At 41.6% G+C, this 20,554-nt stretch overlaps 1 protein-coding gene across 4 annotated transcripts in view; it reads right to left on the bottom strand.

The window, feature by feature from the left end:
• Window positions 1–20,554, bottom strand: part of SLC25A21 (solute carrier family 25 member 21) — a 275,631-nt gene that overhangs the window by 114,510 nt on the left and 140,567 nt on the right. For all 4 annotated transcript variants that reach the window (XM_028720379.2, XM_028720389.2, XM_077925834.1 and 1 more), the window contains exon 2: window positions 18,486–18,534. In XM_028720379.2, coding sequence (XP_028576212.2) covers window positions 18,486–18,534 — 49 coding nt within the window. The remainder of the gene's footprint in view (window positions 1–18,485; window positions 18,535–20,554) is intronic.

Here is a 20,554-nt window from a genome sequence, read left to right as displayed (position 1 = left end):
GACATAATAAACTTTAACAAATGCCTGGTCACTTGAATCATGGCACTAAAGGATGACCAAACAAAAAATTGTTTCCCCGTAAAACATCTTTCTCTTTTCCCCAGCCGAGAGGACTGAATTTTTAAAAGGCACCTTTCAAATTTACACAGGTTGCAAAGGTACTTTAAAATAGATACTTTTGTTAAGCAATGCCATATTTTGTTTTTATTTCATTGCCTATCTGTCAAAGACATTCTTTCAGCACCATTTAAGTTTATGATATCATATCATATCATCATCATATCATCATATTACAAGTAGTCATTTTAAGACCCACCCACACTTTGAATCTATTTGAGTGTACCCAAAAAGGAAAATGTATGTTTGCATGGCAGGGAGTGGTGTATTTTAAAAACCACCCTTTTATAATTTGAAAAACAAAACAAACTTTGCAGATATTTCTTAAACCAATAATTGAAAATTGAAAATCAGCTTACAAATGCATATTTGCCCATTTTCCACTTGGTAATTTTAAACATTTTTGAAGTATAGTGCACATAGTAAGTTCATGTATTCTTTTTGTGTGGAATAAAAGATCTGGTTTCCCTTTCTTGGGAAAAAATAGTCAAAAGAAATACTAGGGAGGGGAGCTTATGACAAAATAAGAAGACAATTGAAGTATAAAAAGAGGTACATTCTCCTAGGATCCTAGCCAAAATACTACATGCCAGAATTAACTCTGCTTAGAAAATTACTAGGATTATTGTCAACAGAGGATACAAACCCAGATAATTCCATTGTCCTCTTTGCCATTTCACTACAAATAAAGTGATACTTTTTCCTGTTGCCTATATTATTAGTATTGCTAAATAAAGTCTCTGACTGTGTACACATTACTGACTTACAATGCAACACACTTGTTCTTTTTCTCAGTTTAGATTCAAGCTGGAGTGGGGGGAGTAACAAAATGCAGTATAGAAGAAGAAGAAGAAGAAGAAGAAGAAGAAGAAGAAGAAGAAGAAGAAGAAGAAGAAGAAGAAGAAGAATATTCGTCTCTCAACCGAATATTAAAAACACAATACAGCATTAAACATTAAAAACTTCCCTAAACAGGGCTGCTTTCAGGTGTCTTTTAAAAGTAAGATAGTTGCTTATTGCCTTGACATCTGATGGGAGGGCGTTCAACAGGGCGGGCGCCACTACCGAGAAGGCCCTCTGCCTGGTTCCCTGTAACCTCACTTCTCACAGTGAGGGAACCGCCAGAAGGCCCTTGGCGCTGGACCTCAGTGTCCGGGCAGAACAATGGGGGTAGAGACGCTCCTTCAGGTGTACAAGAAACAGCAAGGTAGACACAGGATGAATTTAGACTGTGGCTAATGTCATATAGACACTGTTTCTCCAGCCAGCATTGGGAGCTCACTGGAAGTAGAGTAAACAGAAGTGTGAACACAATCACCCTGTTTTCTGAAGGGGAAGACAAAACCCAACAATTACAAAGGTTTTATGATGCCCAGTGCTGTTATATTGTAGCTGGGTGTTTGTCCCGGGCTTCACAAGTAAATGGAATTCCGAGCTGCTAAATCACATACAGTGGTACCTCTGGTTACGTACTTAATGTGTTCCAGAGGTCTGTTCTTAACCTGAAACTGTTCTCAACCTGAAGCACCACTTTAGCTAATGGGGCCTCCCACTTTTGCCGCACTGCCGGAGCACAATTTCTGTTCTCATCCTGAAGCAAAATTCTTAACCCGAGGTACTATTTCTGGGTTAGCGGAGCCTGTAACCTGAAGCGTATGTAACCTGAAGCGTATGTAACCCGAGGTACCACTGTACATGTCTTTAGTAAACCGTAACTGTAAAGACATTAATAGAGTAATACAAATCCCTCATATGCTGGGGTGGGGGCAGGGTTTGATCCAGCATTCCTGCTGAGCAGACCCCCTGACAACTGCCAAACATGTGAATGAGCCAGAGTGCCATTAATGGGATGTCTTAGGTCTCACAATGTGACGTTTCGAGGATGGAATAGGGCTGAGCTGGCTGAATCCCAAGCTGGTCTCACTGCTGCCACATGAAGGCACTGGTCTTGATCCAGGCCTGATTGCTGTACCAATCTGTAGCGGACCCACTGAACTCAATGGAATTTGCTTTTGTGTAAACCACAGAACTGCAACATGAAAACAAATCAAATATTGGTACTTGCATACTGAGGCAACTGTATACGCAAAGCGAGGTTCCTCCATGGAGCTTATTGCATTTTGTACAGCATGATGAAATTATCCTGCCCATTTGGCCAGTTGGGGGGGGGGGGAGTTCTTAACAGGATTGCTTAGGAACGTTGTTTTTGTTGGTTTGTAAACAGCAGTTAAAACTAAGGGCCAGGTTTTCCCCCCTGAGGATTTCCACACAAGCAGAACATCCAGCTGTAGCCAAACTTGTGTGAGCTATAAGCACAGCACCCAATTGCTAGGCATATGTGTGTTATGGAGGAATAATAATATAGGCAAGCATGGCTCAGCTGAACATTCATTGCCCAAGCACAAAAGCTAAAAACCTTCACAGCTTGACATTTCAGTACCTGAAGGAACACACCCTACCTGTGCATTAAGATAATTAACTGAGGCTCTTTTAGGAATGCCTCAGTATGGAAGACAGCAAGGAGAAAGAGGACATTTTCAGGGGTGGCCTCTTGGCTGTGGAAGACTCTCCCCAGAGAAGTCCACCTAGGAACTACAGTAATGTAGTTTCTGCCCCAGAGACATTTTTGTTTACTCAGCCCTTTTAAGAACTTTAAACAACTTTAATAATATATACCTAATTTTTGTCGTAAAGTTGACATTGATTACTATCTTAGCCTTTACTCAGCATTTGAGCACTCTATTTTCATCCCTAAGGGAATATTTATTTAATTAATTTTGTTATATTTATGTTGCATTTTATGTGAGATTTTATTTTGTTACTTGATTTGTGGTTTGTGTTTTTTTGGTGTTCTACAATTATTGTAGGTAGCCTAGATAACTAGGCTAATAGGTGATTAATAGCCGTATATAATAACTAAATTAATAATACAAGTAGACATGGGCTACATTTGCCAAGCCACTCAAGTACTTAATTTTTGTATTATTTGTACCCAAGCACAAAACGTCTCACAGGAACCTTCCCTCAAGAGTCCCATATTTTAATACACTGTATCCATTGCTCCACCATTGCTTAAGTTGTTAGCTTAAATGATTAGGAAGTAAAGATGCTATCGATTGTAAACTCATTCACCAGGATTTCAGAAAATGAGGTTCATGTGCTCAGTGTAAATGACCAGTCAGCGATTTATGTAGCAGGTCATTCGGAATGCTCATGAGCTCTTCTCTAGTGAGTTGTCAGAAATCATAACTGTACTACAAGGCCAAGATCTGTTTATTATATAGTTTATGGGTGGTGTGCATTGTCTAATTCAATTTTAATGTGCTACATTTTTCTGGTTTATTTTTTTAAAACCAAGATTTATAGCTGTTTACAGCTCGACAAGGACAGTAATTTGGTGGTTTCGCTAATATGTCTCTAAAGCGGTCTGGCGGAGGTGTCTGCCTGTTTGCACTCAGAACTCCAACAGCAATGGAGGGTTCCTTTGTTTTAAGGCTGAAATGCAAAAACTCTTGCAACCTTTTCAACTGCATCTTGCTTGCCAAGCATTAAAAACGGACACTTCCTTTTGTTTTGACCAGGCGTTGCATGGCAGGAGGCATCACTGTGGTTTTCGTTGGGAGGCTTCAAATGCTTCAGATGTGGCCAACCCCTGATCCCATTTTGGAAGGCAAGTTGGTGAAGACTGTCTTTTGCACATCCTCAAGGTCAAGGGCATGAATCAATGGGTTGTCACTTTCCCATTTTAAAACGCCTAGTCCCCAACTTTTTCCTTCCTTCACAATGCTTTACTCTGGAGAGAGAGGACCCATTAAGAGATGTAAATACAGTGCCTTTTAGAGACAAGCCTCCCCCCCCCTTTTTTAAAGCTGCCTGAGACACTTTGCTGCCCGAGGCAGAGGAGCAAATGGTGCTACGTATTTTCAACCCATGGCAAAGTCAAGGTGCATATTACCTCTGTAAAGGTAAAGGGACCCCTGACTGTTAGGTCCATTCATGGCCGTCTCTGGGGTTGCGGTGCTCATCTCGCTTTATTGGCCGAGGGAGCCAGCGTACAGTCATGTGACCAGCATGACTAAGCCACTTCTGGCAAACCAGAGCAGCGCACGGAAACGCCATTTACCTTCCTGCCGGAGCGGTACCTATTTATCTACTTACACTTTGAGGTGCTTTCGAACTGCTAGGTTGGTAGGAGCAGGGACCGAGCAACGGGAGCTCATGCCATGGCAGGGATTCAAACTGCTGACCTTCTGATCGGCAAGCCCTAGGCTCAGTGGTTTAGACCACAGCGCCACCCATGCACAGAATTGGCTTCAAAGAACGTTTTAATTCTGACTGATAAGGGAGTGCAAACATGGTTATGGTGCCAGCTTGCTTTTCCCATGGGCCCATGCATATCAGTTAATATCTTGACCCTGCTCCACTGAATTGAAATTTCAGCCTTCACAACATAGGAAAATGGCCAAGTAAACAGTTATTTTTGTGGAGGAGGGTCAAGATATGAACTGATAGGCATGAAATTTCAGATATAGCTATATAATCCCTAGTGTAGTAAGATAAGACCTTTGGAGCAGGATTTTTTTTAAAAAAGTTTTTAATGAACCACCCTATCCCACATACTGTATGTTCTTTAAAGTGTCAAGGAACCATCTGTATTTCCTAAATTAACAGAACAGGAACATAACTTCATATGAGGATCCTTGCTGAACAAAAGTCCATTTAATTCCCCAGTAGCCAGCCAGATCAAACCAGGGCACAAAAGCAACAGTCCTCTGTCATAGATATTGCCAATCCCCAGTAAAGAGCACTTAAGAGTATTTATGCTGCCTCTGAATTATGAGTACCAACTAATAGGAAAGGCTGTCAAGTGTCACGTTGTTGTGTGTGAGTCTGAACCTACCACCAGGCCTTCCTTCTCTGAGTTCCAGAAAAAGTAAATACGTAAAAGGAGAACAAACTGTGATCAGCTTCTGTTTAAGTAGTAGACGGAAACCAACACAGCTGAAGGCAATTCTTTGCAAATTGATCAGGGTTCTCGTCCTTTTACCAAAGCTGAACTATTAAGTTGACTTCCATCATTTTATGCAATCACTCAAAGGCTGCAATCCAGTGCACACTTACCCAGGAGTAAGTCCCAATGAATTCAGTGGTTGGGTCTAGATTTTATTTTTATGTTGTATTTTATGGTTTTGATATGCCTAGGGTGTATATTAAAGGGAATTAATAATGATCTAATTTCAAAATGTGCTCCAATTTTTAATGTGTTTATTTCAGGCTGACTGGGGTGCATGTGAAATGGGCAACTTTAAAAATGGGTAAGTTTATATGCTTTTAAGAACCTTAGATACTGATTGTTTTCTATGTAATAAACCTAAGGTTTTCCCAAAAGCAGCAATGTTGAACTACTAATGTGTTTTTGGGGCGGAGGGTATCCCTTTTGAGAATCTAAATGCCATTATAAAAAGGATGCAATGGCCTTATTTATTATTTCAATAGGACACGTTGTTGCTCATATTTCTTTTCTAGTCAATAGTTGTAAAATAAAGTTTAACAACAACCAAAAAATGATTTCCCCAATAAAGCCCCTTTTAAGGCATAAAAAAAACACCACTAAAGATTCTGTGAATTAAACCCAGATACAATCAGGTAAGTGGGGTGGGGGGGGAGGGTGAAGTGCTGGAGTTTAAATAAAATTACCTTTCTCCCTTCCTACCATTATTTTTGTAGTAACAGGCTTTGCTAAAATCTGAAAGTAATAGAAACACAGCTATTTGATGAGATAAACAAATTTATACTAAGCTTGCTTTTCTAGATACCTATGGTGCAAACACTCCTAAGGGACAAAATATAACAAGAAAAAGATGGAGTCTGAACTCAAAGCAAACATAAAAGCTTTACTTACAAAAAAATCAATTACGAAGTCCAATTTGTTTTTACCAGAAGGCAAAGAAAACCTGGTTAGCATGTTTCAGCATCCAAACACCTTCCCAGGATCTGTGCATGTTTCATCAAACATTACATGACGGCAATTTCTAAGAAACAAACTAGCAATTAGACCCACCTGCCTAAAGTGCCTGTGCTCTGTTCACACTTCATGCGGTATCTTAAAGTGACAGCATATTAAAATGTCAATACAATATTTTTTTACATTATATTTATAAGTGCAATGCAAAAGCAACATGAAGTGCAATTAAAATCACACCTAAAATATAACAATCCATTCCACATACAGGAGAAAAAGCATTAGAAAATTGATTATATGTAACAGAAAGCACTTATAACAGACAAAATAAACTGAATTAATATGAATCAATAAATAAGTGAAACATATGGTATCTTAATAATATAATTTGTCACGGTAATAAGCAACCACAACACAAAAAAACCCCACTGAGGTGTGGAATCTTTAGAGGTCCTCTACAAAATTAGATATGATCATATTCATATACCTCAAATCATAATGCAAATTATAGAATCAAAGTGGAGGGGTTTTTTGTTTTGAAAGCTTCTGGCTGTGGTGAAAAACTCCCCAGATATTGGCAATTTGAAGGGTATTTCTCTGAAAACAAAAGAAAATTGATGACAGCAAGCAGGAATTGGGCTTGTGTGTTGAAGATGCTCATTTACATAATTTCAGAATTTTTCAGGAACCATTTACCCATTTTAAGTCAGAAAAATAAAATGGGCAAACATTCAGAATGGCCCTGTTTTCCAACACACTCCAGTTTAAAAGAACTCTACATTAAAAAGAAAATGGAAAGAAAATTATTTATTGGGTTTATTACTTATTTTATTTCTTAAATTTGTATCCCACCCTTTCTCCCAAAGGACCCCAAAGGCTTGAAATAAACAAACCACAAATCTGCTGAAGACAAAACAGGTGACCCTTGCAATCCTGTTCATGGCCAACTGGCTAGTATCCTGCCCTGTTTCTGAGTACTCCGTTCCATTCTCCTCCCTTCCTGGTTTTCCATTTTGCTTGTAAACTGCCCAGAGAACTTTTGTTATTGAGCAGTATATAGTGTAAATGCTGAAAGTAAACATGAATAAATTCCTGCTGCCTCTCTCTGGGTGCTAGGCTCCCTATTTAATGCCCGCACTGTATCTTGTTTCCAATGGGGAAACCTGCAATAATTGATAACTGCAATTGTTACCTAACTTAGTAGCCAAGTAAGTGGTAGGAGAGGCTGGATTGCCAGGGGACTTTGATGATCCTTCTTTGGGATGTTAGATATTTGCTAATGTGAGACTTCACACTTACCTGTCACACCAAGCCATCTGTCGCTTAACACTTTGCCTTGTGGGGTTTAAGACAGAAGGCCAAGTTTCCTTGGCTTGGGCATAGAGGGAAACTGTTCATAAACCCTTGTGGGGGATTAAATCAGTCATGATAATTGCTCTGACATAGAAAGTCTTGAACCGCTCGGGTCCTATATCATATAACTGGTGTAACCTACTTGTGTATGCTATACGGGTGTCCTTAAAATGAGCTTCCTCTTGAATATACAAGCATTGGAGCTGATAGTGAGGGATAAAGAAGCAATTGTCCCTGCCTGATGCTGCTTCTATCGCTGCCGTGATGAGAAAGTCAAGGGCAAGCCAGGTATCCTCTTCCCAAGTTTACCCCAAGTCAGGGTCGGATTTAGGTTTGATGAGGCCCTAAGCTACTGAAGGTAATGGGGCCCTTTATATGTCCAACTGTCCTTTGTCAACGACAAATTCTCGCTGTTTTTTGTGTTGAATATATGCTATTTGGTAATTTAGGGACCCAATAGGTATCTAAAGCTATTTGCACATAACAAAATATGTATTTTATCAAAGTAATTGATATAGAAATGAGCAAACCAGTGATATTTTAGGGAGCAGGCTAGCAGGCAGGGCCCATTACTTACATCATAGGAGCCGCCTACACAACACAAAACACTGTTGCTGTATATAGGTTTTATTTGCTTTTTGTTTTTTATTTTGGAAATGTACACCCAGGGGCTTTTTCCTTTAAATTTTTGGGGGGCCCCAAGAGAGTGAGGCCCTAAGCTATAGCTTGTTCAGCTTAAACGTAAATCCGGCACTGCCCCAAGTCCCCACTGGCGGGTAAAATAGGGACATTCCGGGATCAAATCAGAAGCCAAGGCACCTTTCATAATTCCAGGACTGTCCCTGGGAAATCAGGACACTTGGAAGTTGGAGTCATTTCCCTCCTTTTTTTGTTGGGACAACTCCAAACCACAGCTACCCCACATCCACCCTGCAGTGCCCCATCTTGGGCTACCACTGGTGGGGGAATCACTAACAGCAACTTCTCACCCTGGTGGGTGCAGTGGGGGCCTCCGTAGCTCTCCCCATCAGTGAAGAGTCTCCTTCCTTCTTGTCCTAATCCCTGGTACTGATTGAGCAATAGGCCTGTGCATTCATCTCCGAAATGATACACGTCAAAAAGGCTAATTAAAAATAGTTCAAGAATCGCTCTGTTCTGTGTGCAAGCACAGCTTATCTTGTTGTACTCTCACTGTCCACCACTTCGCTGTATAATTATAGAGGGTTAAAACATTGTTGCTGCTTCTTTAGACATATTTTTGCATCCTCTTGAGAAATGAATAATAAAAATTGAACTCTCGCTTGCCAAGAACACACTGAAGATAGTATTTTTTTTACTCAAGCTGCTCACTCAGAAGATTCTTGTTTCTTCAAAAGCCCCTCTAGGCCTAGAATACACAGTGCTACATCTGTTGGCGAAAACACACAGAAAGCTAATAAAGCAAGATATTATCTCACTTTTTATTTATTTACAGGATTTATTTGGCAACCATTAGCTGAATACAGTTATTTTTAGGGCCTTATTTAAATACAGCACTAATGTCCAACTTTTATGAGAATTATTGGCAATGCTACAGTTGTACAGCCGTTCAAGCATTTGCGGCGCTCTCCTTTCGTACTAGGAAATTTTAAATCGCCAGTGAACTGAAAAACACACACACACAAACTGGCTTGTAAAGAGATAGGGCATCCCTCTTCTTCAGAATTATGCTAAGCAGAGGCTGTACCCATGAATTATCTCACATTAGCTTAGCTGCATGGAGGGGGAAAGAGTTAAATATAGGGGGGCTTTGTTTTATCTTTAAAACAAAGTGGTTCCTTGGTTACTTAATTCAGACATGTTCCATTGCTGGTTAGAAATCAGGCATGACAGTGGTCTAACCCTGAATTTTTGTCCATGGGTAAGAAACTAGGCATGACCACAGTCTACCCCGATTGCGATTTAATGTTTTATACCACCGACAAATCATTAACATCTGTTAATAACCCACCCAAGTCACTCTGTTAAATTGTTTTGAAATATCTTATGTGCTCCATGGATGTCTCCAACTTCATCCCATTTAACCTTTCCCAGCTGCTCGTTTTAAATACCCCTTTTAAAAATGTATACATGGGGGGAGGGAATCTGTTCCTTTGTATTCAGACCCTTGATTCTTCTTCTTCTTCTTCTTCTTCTTCTTCTTCTTCTTCTCCTCCTCCTCCTCCTCCTCCAGCTCCAACATCTGCTCACTTCCAAACCCCAATTTCCATTTAAAAAATAAAAAATAAAAATAGATTTTTCTTGTAAATATAATCCACTATCTCTTCTCCTGCCAGATATCTTTCATGATTTCCTAATGTACGGGTTTTTGAAAAACAACACAGTAGTCATATGCAGGCTTTGCATGCAGAAGGTCTCAGGTTTAATTCCTGGTATGTCCAGGCAGGGTTAGGAGAGACCCCTATTTGAAATCCTGGGGAGCTGCTGTCAGTCAGTGTAGATAGCATTGATAATATTGAGCCGTCTGGCTTTCTATAAGGCAGCTTCCTATGTTCCCATGTAGCTACCTTTGCTCTGCTGCAGCAAGTGAGTTCTTGCATTCACGTGGACAAATAAAAACTGCATAAAGTATACAGTGGTGCCTCGCAAGACGAAATTAATTCGTTCCACGAGTTTTGTCGTCTTGCGATTTTTTTCGTCTTGCGAAGCACGGTGTCGGGAAAGTTTTGGAAAAGCTTCAAAAATCACCAAAGTCTTTAAAAACCTCAAAAAAGGCTACCACACCGCATTCTACGAGTTGCTCCTCGAAGTCAAGTCGCAACTGTATTAACTGTGTTAAGAAAAAGGAAACACACTTGCAAGACGTTTCCGTCTTGCGAAGCAAGCCCATAGGGGAAATCGTCTTGCGAAGCAGCTCAAAAAAACAAAAAACCCTTTCGTCTAGCGAGTTTTTTGTCTTGCGAGGCATTCGTCTTGTGAGGTACCACTGTACCTGAAGGGATTATTAATGGAAACATATCATATTTACTGGAGGTGGAAAACATCCCCCACTTTTCCCACCCAAAGAACATCATATTAACAAGCGTTAATATTACTGAACCTTCTCGGTTTCTGGACCGATAGTGGTTCTTGGCTCTCTGGTGGACAGAAGCGCCCTGGAAGAGGATGCCACAGGGAAGTCTGGATGCACAAAGCAGCACAGTCAGTTATCTCCTTGCCACTGCTCACTGGCAGAGTGGAAGGAGAGCAGGGAGGCAGAGGAAGCTCAGGAAGATTAAATAGAAATCCAAAGGATATGTAGTCAGATGACCAGGCGAAAGGCTCCTTGGAGGGTCATCCTAATTAAAACAATGCCTTACCTGCCCCCTTATATCCCTACACAGCCTACATCTCTGATTAAATAGAATAACATAATATGAGTGTCTTATTCAACAATGAAAAAAGCCATTCTTTTGTGTGTTCAGAACCAGAAACCTCCCCCCTAAATAAATTCACACTTGACTCAAATTTTTGTTTTTGTTTCTGGCAGAATTTAGGCCACAACTTTATTGATTACAGAAAGTGACTGGTTGCATAGGCTGTGGTTTGACTAGCTCCCTGCCATGCAGGTAGCGCTGACCCAGGGCACCAGCATAGGTCAGCCAAGGGTGAACACCTGAATAAGCAGAAAGCCAGGCACGGACTAACACCGCCACCCAAATTTCCACCTGGACTCAGGCACGAGCACAACCCCCTCACATGAGTTGACCAAACGATCGGGTCCCTTGATTCCTTTAACAGAATACCCTTCACATAGGGATGGCGAGAGCATTCTCCCATCCCTGTCACGTGAACCAGAGCCTATCCGCAACCTTACAAGTTGTGACGATTTGCTACGCGGCAGGCGAAACCCAAATGGCAACAGCCAATCAGTCAAGAGGGGGAAATTCCTGCTGTGCCCCTGTCCCAACGACAGACAACACACAACGGCATAGCAAGGTCAAGCGAACAAGCCTTAAAAGTAGGGAGATGTTGGCGGGTGTTCCGAATGCACATGCCGAAAGAGGAAGCTCTGGGTCATGTGCATGGGCATAAATAGGTTCCTCGAACCGTTTAGACTGCGTCCCATTGGCCAGAGTCTACCCAGCTTCAAGGGACCTACCAATTGGGTGTTGTGGCTGAGCAACTGTACCCACCCACAACACAGGGTGTCGGTTGTCCAGGTCTCACCACAATACTCACTCTTTAAGGGAGGACCCAATTTCCCCACAGCCCTTTAGTAATTGTGTACCCTTGCCTGGAAGAGGCACATCATTCCCCCCATAGGCAGCTCCCTAAGTATTGCATTCAGACTAAATATACTGCCAGGAGCATTGGGGTTAGATTTCTGAATGGAAATTTGGCCAGTTTCCACAGGAACTCATTCTAGAGAGCACCTGCTACTTATGTCCTCTGCTTTTTCAGTAGATTAATCCTCAAGGCAGAAAATGGGGGAAGTAACTTATCCGGAAGCCAATAATGATTTTTCTCCCCCATGTGGAAGTTGCATTCACCATGTACGTAGCAGAAAGAATAGATGTGTGGCTACATCATGAAACAAAACATTTTAATTTTATTTATTTTTTGCGGTGGGGGGGGGGGGGCAAATGAAACAACTGTGCAGTTTCCACAATGAAGCCTGCGACTTCAGCCTGAGACCAGAGTTAATCAACAGCAGCTTTTTCCACTGTAAGAAAACATTTCCCTTTCTCTCTCAGCAGAGATACTGTACCAGGGCAAGCAAACACGCTGTGCTGGCATGTGCTTTCCAAAGGCGTAATTGCCAGTGTGGATTACAGAAGGAAACCCTCCAGCTTTTTCGTCTTGACAAATTACCAGGGGCACTCCTCTGGCTGCTGGGGACATGGTGATACAGAAAGGTTAACCAGTTGTGGAAAGCAGCATAAAAGCAAACTTAGAAACCCTCAAATTCCTCTAGTCCTCAGTCTGGGAATGCTTGATGAAGGGTGGACTAAAAATATTTCAAATTAAGGAATTGATAAAATTATCAAAATGTAGTCCATACAGATATAGTGAGAGAACACCAAATATTAGGCCTGTCTAAAACAGGATTGTATGCTGAGCTTTTTAAAAAAACCTCAGATTAAACTATATCTGCTCCATGAGGTGAGAAAGTGGTGGTGGTGGTGGGGGGGTGAATTTATTATGGAGACATGCTCAGGAATTCACATGCATCTTCTTATCCTACACATGGCACTTATGACTATTTGCCATTTTGGGTTGGGGAGACTCTACATGTAATAATTGGAAACTGTGCTATCTACTTAGCTATATCAGGTACTGTCCTAAACTGATGGAAGCTTGAATTTCACAAAAAGGATTAAGCCTGTCCATGTGGTTCCTGTCTTTCTTAATTTGACCAGCTATTGCAGCCATCCATCAATAGATTGCAGAGGCTCACATCACCACAGCAAATATATGAAGGAAGAAGTGGGTGGTTTTCATCAGTATGTTGCAATATGAGGTAGTTGCCAGGGCTCAAACACCACCAGCAGGGCCCACCACTGATGTATGTCCTACCTCCCCACATTAAAAATAAATGAATCTGTCCATTGAATCACCTATCAGTGGTGGACCAGTTTATTTTCACACAATGTCCTGGAGAAATACATTAGGGGCACTGCAGAAAATTTAAACAGTGACATTCAGTGCTGATTCAAAGCACTGCTGCTGCCTGCTGCTTCCCACTAGGACTCAACCAGATAGGAGCAGGACCACTAAAGAGCACTAAAGAGGCAAGGTCCCCTCAAACCTGCCTGGAGCACCTGTGGTTTGGGTGAGCTGTTGAAAGAGCAAGATGCAATTTTTAAAAGGTAAGGTAAAGAATCCCTGAATGGTTAAGTCCAGTCAAAGGCAACTATGGGGTTGTGGCACTCATCTCACTTTTCAGGCTGAGGGAACCTGCGTTTGTCCACAGACAGCTTTCCGGGTCATGTAGCCAGCATGACTAAACTGCTTCTGGCACAATGGAACACTGTGATGGAAACCAGAGTGCACGGAAACGCCACAGTGGTGCCTATTTATCTACTTGCACCAGTGTGCTTTTGAACTGCTAGGTTGGCAGGAGCTGGGACAGAGCAACGGGAGCTCACCCTGTCGCGGGGATTCGAACCACCGACTTTCTAATCAGCAAGCCAAAGAGGCTCAGTGGTTTAGACCACAGTGCCACCTGTGTCCCACTAAGATGTGATGATCAACGTGCGAGCACAGTCACACCTATGGCTTTGTGAAACCATCTGTATATAAAAAAGCAGCTTCTGACATTACAGAATACTTTAGTGTGACCAATAAAAATCCAATGACCGGGCAGTAAATATAAGAGAAGCCTTGATTCTTAGTGTCAGGGATCAGCTGCAGGAAAAACACTTAGCCTCCACTCTGCTTGTGTCTTTCAAGTGACCCCCCTCCTTTTCTCCATATATGTGATTGGTTGTTATGCACGCCTATGGAATGAAACACTACGCTGGAAAACACTGCCAGGAATCTCAAAAGGGGCTCCATGCACCAAGCAGCTTTGTAATATACAAGTCCCCCACCCTGCTCCGCCGACACCTACTTTGCTGCTACTCTGATAGAGGAGTCTTTTGTTCATCTCAACACACAATACCTCAACAATCAGTAAACCAATGCAGCTAAACAATGGTGGCCAAACAAACTTTTCTTGTGCCTAGCATGCTCTGCCACCTGTTCAACAGATTCTTGGTGGAGCCAATCTGCAGGGTGACCTAAGAAAATATTGGCCAAAATCAACACCCAGACCTTTGGTGTCATCTCTGTAGATAACTAGAAACTTGTTAGAATAAATCATATGTTTAGCTTGCATTTCAACAGCATTCTTCAGTCTGGGGGCAAGAGTTAACTTGGAACAGGTTACTGAGTTGGAATTATTAGTCAACACGCCCATATTAATTTCTAACCGATTCTAAGTGGAAGCAAAACAACATGCAAATGATGGCACCTTGGAAGACATCCACATTGAAATGACCCTAAGCCAGATAAAGTCCAATGGTGGGAAGTTTGAAACAAAAGATCTTATAAGAAAACATATTCTGAATGCTAAAAACAGACGGCCAACTAGAGAATCTTATAATGGAGTATAATGGCACTCAATAAAGACCAATAACAGTATGTATAAAAGAATGAATGAATAAATAAATGACTAATACACTTCAGACTTGGCACAGGGCTTATGAATTGTCCTAGCTACATACAATATACGCTATTTAACAAGACCACCAAAATTGGTCACCGTTGTGAATCCACGTAAGGTTAGAAACAAAGAAGCACCAGATAGTAATAACTACCTTGAACTTGAGCATTTTTAGAATAAATTTCGGCAGTGCTTACTTAACTAGAAAAAATGCAAAGAATCAAAGAGGGCAAAAGCACTTACAAAACAACAGCTGGAAAGCGATCAGAAACACATGTAGGAAACACAGCTACTCTAATAAGGCCAAAACATCAGAAGTTAGGACACAAGAATAAACTGGAACAGAATAGCCGGTAGAAATAAATGTGAGATTAGTCTTTTGCTAGAAATGAGCTCTTGCTATGGAACATGTTCAGTCATGTTCAGTCCAAAAGCTTTTGACCTAGAGTATTGTTTTAAGTAGCAGGCAGTAGCAAGCTATGAAAGCTAGATAATGCAACACATAAAAAAACTCTCAAAACCCAGGAGTGCTTACTTAATGTAATTTGGTTAAAAGTGAGCTGGCCCAAGTTGCTTCATTATTGTGTCCCTATGCTCACTCTAATCTTAAATCCTTATGGGATTCTTCAACTCAAAATATTTGTCATCATGGTTTGCCTCTGGTCCAACCTACAAAAAGAGCAAAATAGTTCTTGCTGGACTATAAGTAGATCTGAAATCACTTCAGATGGCAAATGTCTGTCTTCATGCTCTCTCTCTCTCTCTCATTCATACAATTTGTAAGAGCTACTCTCTGGGAGGAGAGTCTTTCCCACCCCTACCTGGAACCTTTTGCATGCAAAGCATCGGCTCCGCTATTGAGATATAGCCCAAATATTAGCATGTCTGGCAGAAGATTAGGCAGATTTGGATCCCTTCATCCTCATAATCTATTTTTATATGCACAGGATGTTGTTTGCAGGAAAAATACTTCCACATGGCAGTACACTATGTATGAGTCAAAATGTTTGAAAGGGATGCAGATCACATTCAGAGTTGCCATGCCAGCAGCAGCATAGGAATATGGAGTCAGACCAGTGGCGTAGCGTGGGTTGTCAGCACCCGGGGCAAGGCAAATAATTTGCGCCCCCTAACCCGTGGATTTGCGCCCCCTAACCTGTGGATTTGCCCTAACCCCAGATGCTGCGCCCGGTGCGGCCGGCCCCCCCCGCACCCCCCACGCTACGCCACTGAGTCAGACCATCGGTTCCTCTAGCTCAGCAACTGATAGCAGCTCTCAAGGCCTTTCCCAACTCTGCCTGGAGATGCTTGGGATTACACCCGGGACCTTGAACACCATTGCTAGGGTCCTACGGTTCTTCTTTCTGAGCTATGGCCCTTCCTGTGGTGGGCCACAGGGAATAAGAGATGAGGATGTCTCTGTATCCTGCTTTTCCTGTACACTGGTTGAGGAGCACTCCAAAGCTGCAAACATATTCCAAAAATGTTAAGCAGCAAAATGTAAAAGTGCAAACGGTTTCTTCCAACTTGTTGCAGAACACCCAGCTGCTTATGGTAGCATTCTCTCCCTCCCCAATGGGGTTCAATGTGAAAACAGACTTTTCTTGAATCTAAGAAGGTGTCTGTCCAATACCCAGTAAGTGGGTGCATGATTCAATTTTCAAATGCACGTTGCTCAAACATATCAGAATTAGAATGGGGAGAGAACTACATCTGGGAAATTGTAAGATTGTTTTCTACTTGATGAATTTCTGCAAAATGGACAGGAGGGATCTACAGTATTTGTACTTTGGAAGTTTTTCTTTTTTGACTGAGCAAGTCTTTATTTACTGATTGTATATGCCTATCTGAACAATATTGTTTTTGTCCCCCCCTTAAGATGAAGCCCAGGTAACTGAGGGCAAACATATGCATCTGAACTGACAGCTTGGTATCTGAGGATACTTGCTCAGGCAACACAGAAGTTTCTCTTTCAGGAAACTTTACGCCAGCAAAACTCAACTACACAAATATTTGTAGGTGCAAACACAAAGGACAAGGAGAAGAAAAATCACTTATAAATCCATGCAAATATTTATTATTTTATTTTTCCTGGTTTATTCCATCTGTCCTTGCTTTCATTGCTTTGTGATGAAGAAATAGCACAAGTGTTAGCACAAAATTGCTTTGTATCCAATGCTCTGTTGATGCAATGCCGAAGTCTGTCAAAACCAGCCAAATTTAGAGCCAAACCTGGGATGATAGAGGCAGACAAAGGCCTTGATTCCCCTATCTTACCTTAAAGCAATTCAATCCCAGGCTATCTTGGATAGGGGAAGTGAGCTGGACTGGAAAGAAAATTCCTTGATGCATCAGAGTACACTACAGGGGGATGTTAGAGTCCTTTATTCACCAGACCTTTTCATATAAAAAACAGATCACCCCATACTTCATTAACGGGGCAGACTTGTAAAAAAACCCAAAACATGACCATCCCAATCAAGTCTTGTTTGACCCTTGAAATTAATGGGACTCGTGTTTAACTTGACAACATATGGTGAAATTTTCTGCTGCAATTTTCCTCTGTAACCTAAAACATTATCATCATCATTACTACTACTACTGCTACTAGGTAAAAGGTAAAGGACCCAGTCAAAGGCAACTATGGGGTTGTGGTGCTCATCTCGCTTTCAGGCCGAGGGATCCAGTGTTTGTCCACAGACAGCTTTCCGGGTCTGCTTTCTGCTTCTGGCGCAACGCAGAAGCGTGACAGAACCCAGAGTGCATGGAAACACCGTTTACCTACTACTGCTACTATTACTACCTGGCAGATGGAGTGAATGAGACCAATAGTGGGTCCAATGGTCAAGAAGTTGGTTTCTGCATGTGCTGCAGAGGAAAGTGGGGGGGGCAGATGGGAAAGGTAGTTCATCTAGGAAGGGGTAAAATATTTGATCTTAAACCTCGGCTGCCTTGTAGGATATCTTTGGGAGAAGAAAAGGCTAAGGAGTAAACCCTATACAAATCCAGATGGTAGGATGACGCCTTGTACACCTCCTTCTGGGAACTCCTGTAGCCAAGCTGGGCCAAACATTGTTTTGGTTTCCTTTGGACCAGATCAGAGGGTCTTATCATCAGGGCAGCCCAGGACCTCCATAAACCCTGCCCAGGCTTGCACCCTAGGGAGGTCACCGGTGCTGCTAATGCAGTGGTTTGACTTCATCCTTGGAGGCACCTTTCATTGTCTTTTGAGACAGACGGAGGTCAACAACAATTATTATTATTATTATTATTATTATTATTATTATTATTATTTGAAATGAAATGTTTGGGCTAGTGTTTTTCCAAACTGACAAGCCAGTGTAATTGCCCAGCCACAAATGTATTGTTGGAAGTCACTGAATGTGCCCAATAGGTAGCAAGCATGAAACCACCCAACAAGCATGTGCAAATACAGGTTTGGGGGAAAATAAATCTCATTTTTGCTGAGTTTTGAAAACACGATTAACTGTCTCAGGCCACATTTACCATCAATATTATTTTTAAGGCAACATGACATTTCTAGTTTCAAGTCAAAACATTACTTCACATGATAAATATGGTAGGAAAGAAAATATAACTATGCTGCCTCCCCGCTTCACTTTTAATAGAATAGGATCTCAGGCTGTCACATGAAGAGTACATTTAATAAAGAAGTATTTAGCACCTCCAGATGACCTCCAAGCAGAAATGCATCATGCTATTCAAATTCTGCCTGTCAAATGCTATGAAAAACAGTAAGTAAATATAAATGCCATTAAAGGGAGAAGTTATCTTACTTGGACAAGTTCTAGCTTTTTAAGTTCTGACAGCTTCCAATTTGGATGTCTTCCAGTGTCAATAAAACTTGTTCAAGCAGAACCTTACCTGGTTTTCACCACATCGAGGGGGTGCATCAGACAAATTTCTACAAGACCTGTAAGATGATAGAGAAGCCTGGTAAATACATTTGATCTCTACAATTATTGAAGTATAAAGTGTTCCCGTGCAAAATGTGCTCAGAGAAGAGAACAATTATAACACAAAGGCATTGCATATTCTTCTTAACATTCTCCAAGGATCTTCTTTGGGAGATAAGGGAAAGTTTTGTGAAGAGGTGAATTTTTGTAAACAAAAACAAAAAACCCACATTTTTTAAAAAATGCTCTCAACTCTGAGATTTGAGCCAAGAAATTGTCATCCCAGGAATTAGGCTGCAATCCTAAGTGGTTTGAGCTGGCAGGGCGGAAATGAGGAAAGAGGAATGTACTATTTCCTCTACAGCATAGGGAACACCTCTCAGTTGCTTGGAGAATAGGAGCGTGATCCTTCTTGATCAGAAGAATGGGTGGCCTTTCTGTGCCCTCCATGATATCATCAAATAACCACATCTAATTCCAGTAACACCGCAATTTAGGCACATTTAACTTGGGCGCATTCAGCTTTACGCGTGCGGCAAAAAATAAAAAAAGTGTGTGGAAAGGGGACAGGATTCCTTAAAAAATGACTTTGGCAATCCCACCCACAATTGAACCCAATGTGTTTTGACTATACATAATTTTGGATTTATGCATGATCTGCAGAACGTAACCCCCATGTAAGTTGTGGGCCTACTAAATGATTGTGGTGGCGTGGGGAGAATATCACATTGTGACCCCAACTGATTGTGAGAAGGAAGGAAGGAAGGAAGGAAGGAAGGAAGGAAGGAAGGAAGGAAGGAAGGAAGGAAGGGAGAAGACAGGTCTAGAAAATGGTGCTGTAGCAGCAACATTATCAGTGTTTGCCTATAGATGTGAGCAATCATGAAAGACTACCAAGGAAAGGTTTTGTAAGTTGCCAAAGCAGTAAAACCAGGGATCTAGGCGGTAGAGCCCAGGACCCTTGCTCCCTCAGTCAGCAATCTGAACAACACCAAGCAACACATAGGCTAATAATATATTGACAATATTTATATAACACTATCAAACTGTTTCCAAATTCATAAACGGTGTATGGAGTCACAAACTAATAAGAGTCAAGTAACTATTCCATAAGCAGAATGATTAGAATGGTATGTCACTATAAAGAATGGCTGAAATTGAAGCTGAATGCCTTTTCACAGGAAATATCATATCCAAAATGTTGTCAAGAGTGAGAACAGCAACACAGAAGTGAGAGGGTAGGTGCTCCAAACATCACAAAAGGGTGCTCCGAGCACAGCAGCAGACAGAACAGTTCTTCCAAGATAATGAACTGTTTCAATGATAATTCTTCATCAGCCGGCAATAATATAAAATGAAATCCATTACATAGAATCATAGAATCATAGAATCATAGAGTTGGACGAGACCACAAGGGCCATCGAGTCCAACCCCCTGCCAAGCAGGAAACACCATCAGAGCACTCCTGACATATGGTTGTCAATCCTCTGCTTAAAGACCTCCAAAGAAGGAGACTCCACCACACTCCTTGGCAGCAAATTCCACTGTCAAACAGCTCTTACTGTCAGGAAGTTCTTCCTAATGTTTAGGTGGAATCTTCTTTCTTGTAGTTTGGATCCATTGCTCCGTGTCCGCTTCTCTGGAGCAGCAGAAAACAACCTTTCTCCCTCCTCTATGTGACATCCTTTTATATATTTGAACATGGCTATCATATCACCCCTTAACCTCCTCTTCTCCAGGCTAAACATGCCCAGCTCCCTTAGCCGTTCCTCATAAGGCATCGTTTCCAGGCCTTTGACCATTTTGGTTGCCGTCCTCTGGACACGTTCCAGTTTGTCACGTCTACAAGTCTGCCCAATGTCTGACAAGTTTTTCCCCCAACGAGCTTTCTGAAATCCCCCAAACCCCTCTTTTTTGCATCAAATCCCAAACCTCATGCAAATTTGGCGCAGCACTAGTTTTAATTTCTTAGCCTGCACAACACAAATTTTTAATGCAGGCATTTTCCCAGCAAATGAATCAGATGAATTCCATTTC

The sequence above is a fragment of the Podarcis muralis genome, chromosome 1 (assembly GCF_964188315.1).
Source record: "Podarcis muralis chromosome 1, rPodMur119.hap1.1, whole genome shotgun sequence".
Classification (NCBI taxonomy): Eukaryota; Metazoa; Chordata; class Lepidosauria; order Squamata; family Lacertidae; genus Podarcis; species Podarcis muralis.
Note: the sequence above shows the minus strand (reverse complement) of the source record. Positions and strands in the feature narration are given on the sequence as shown.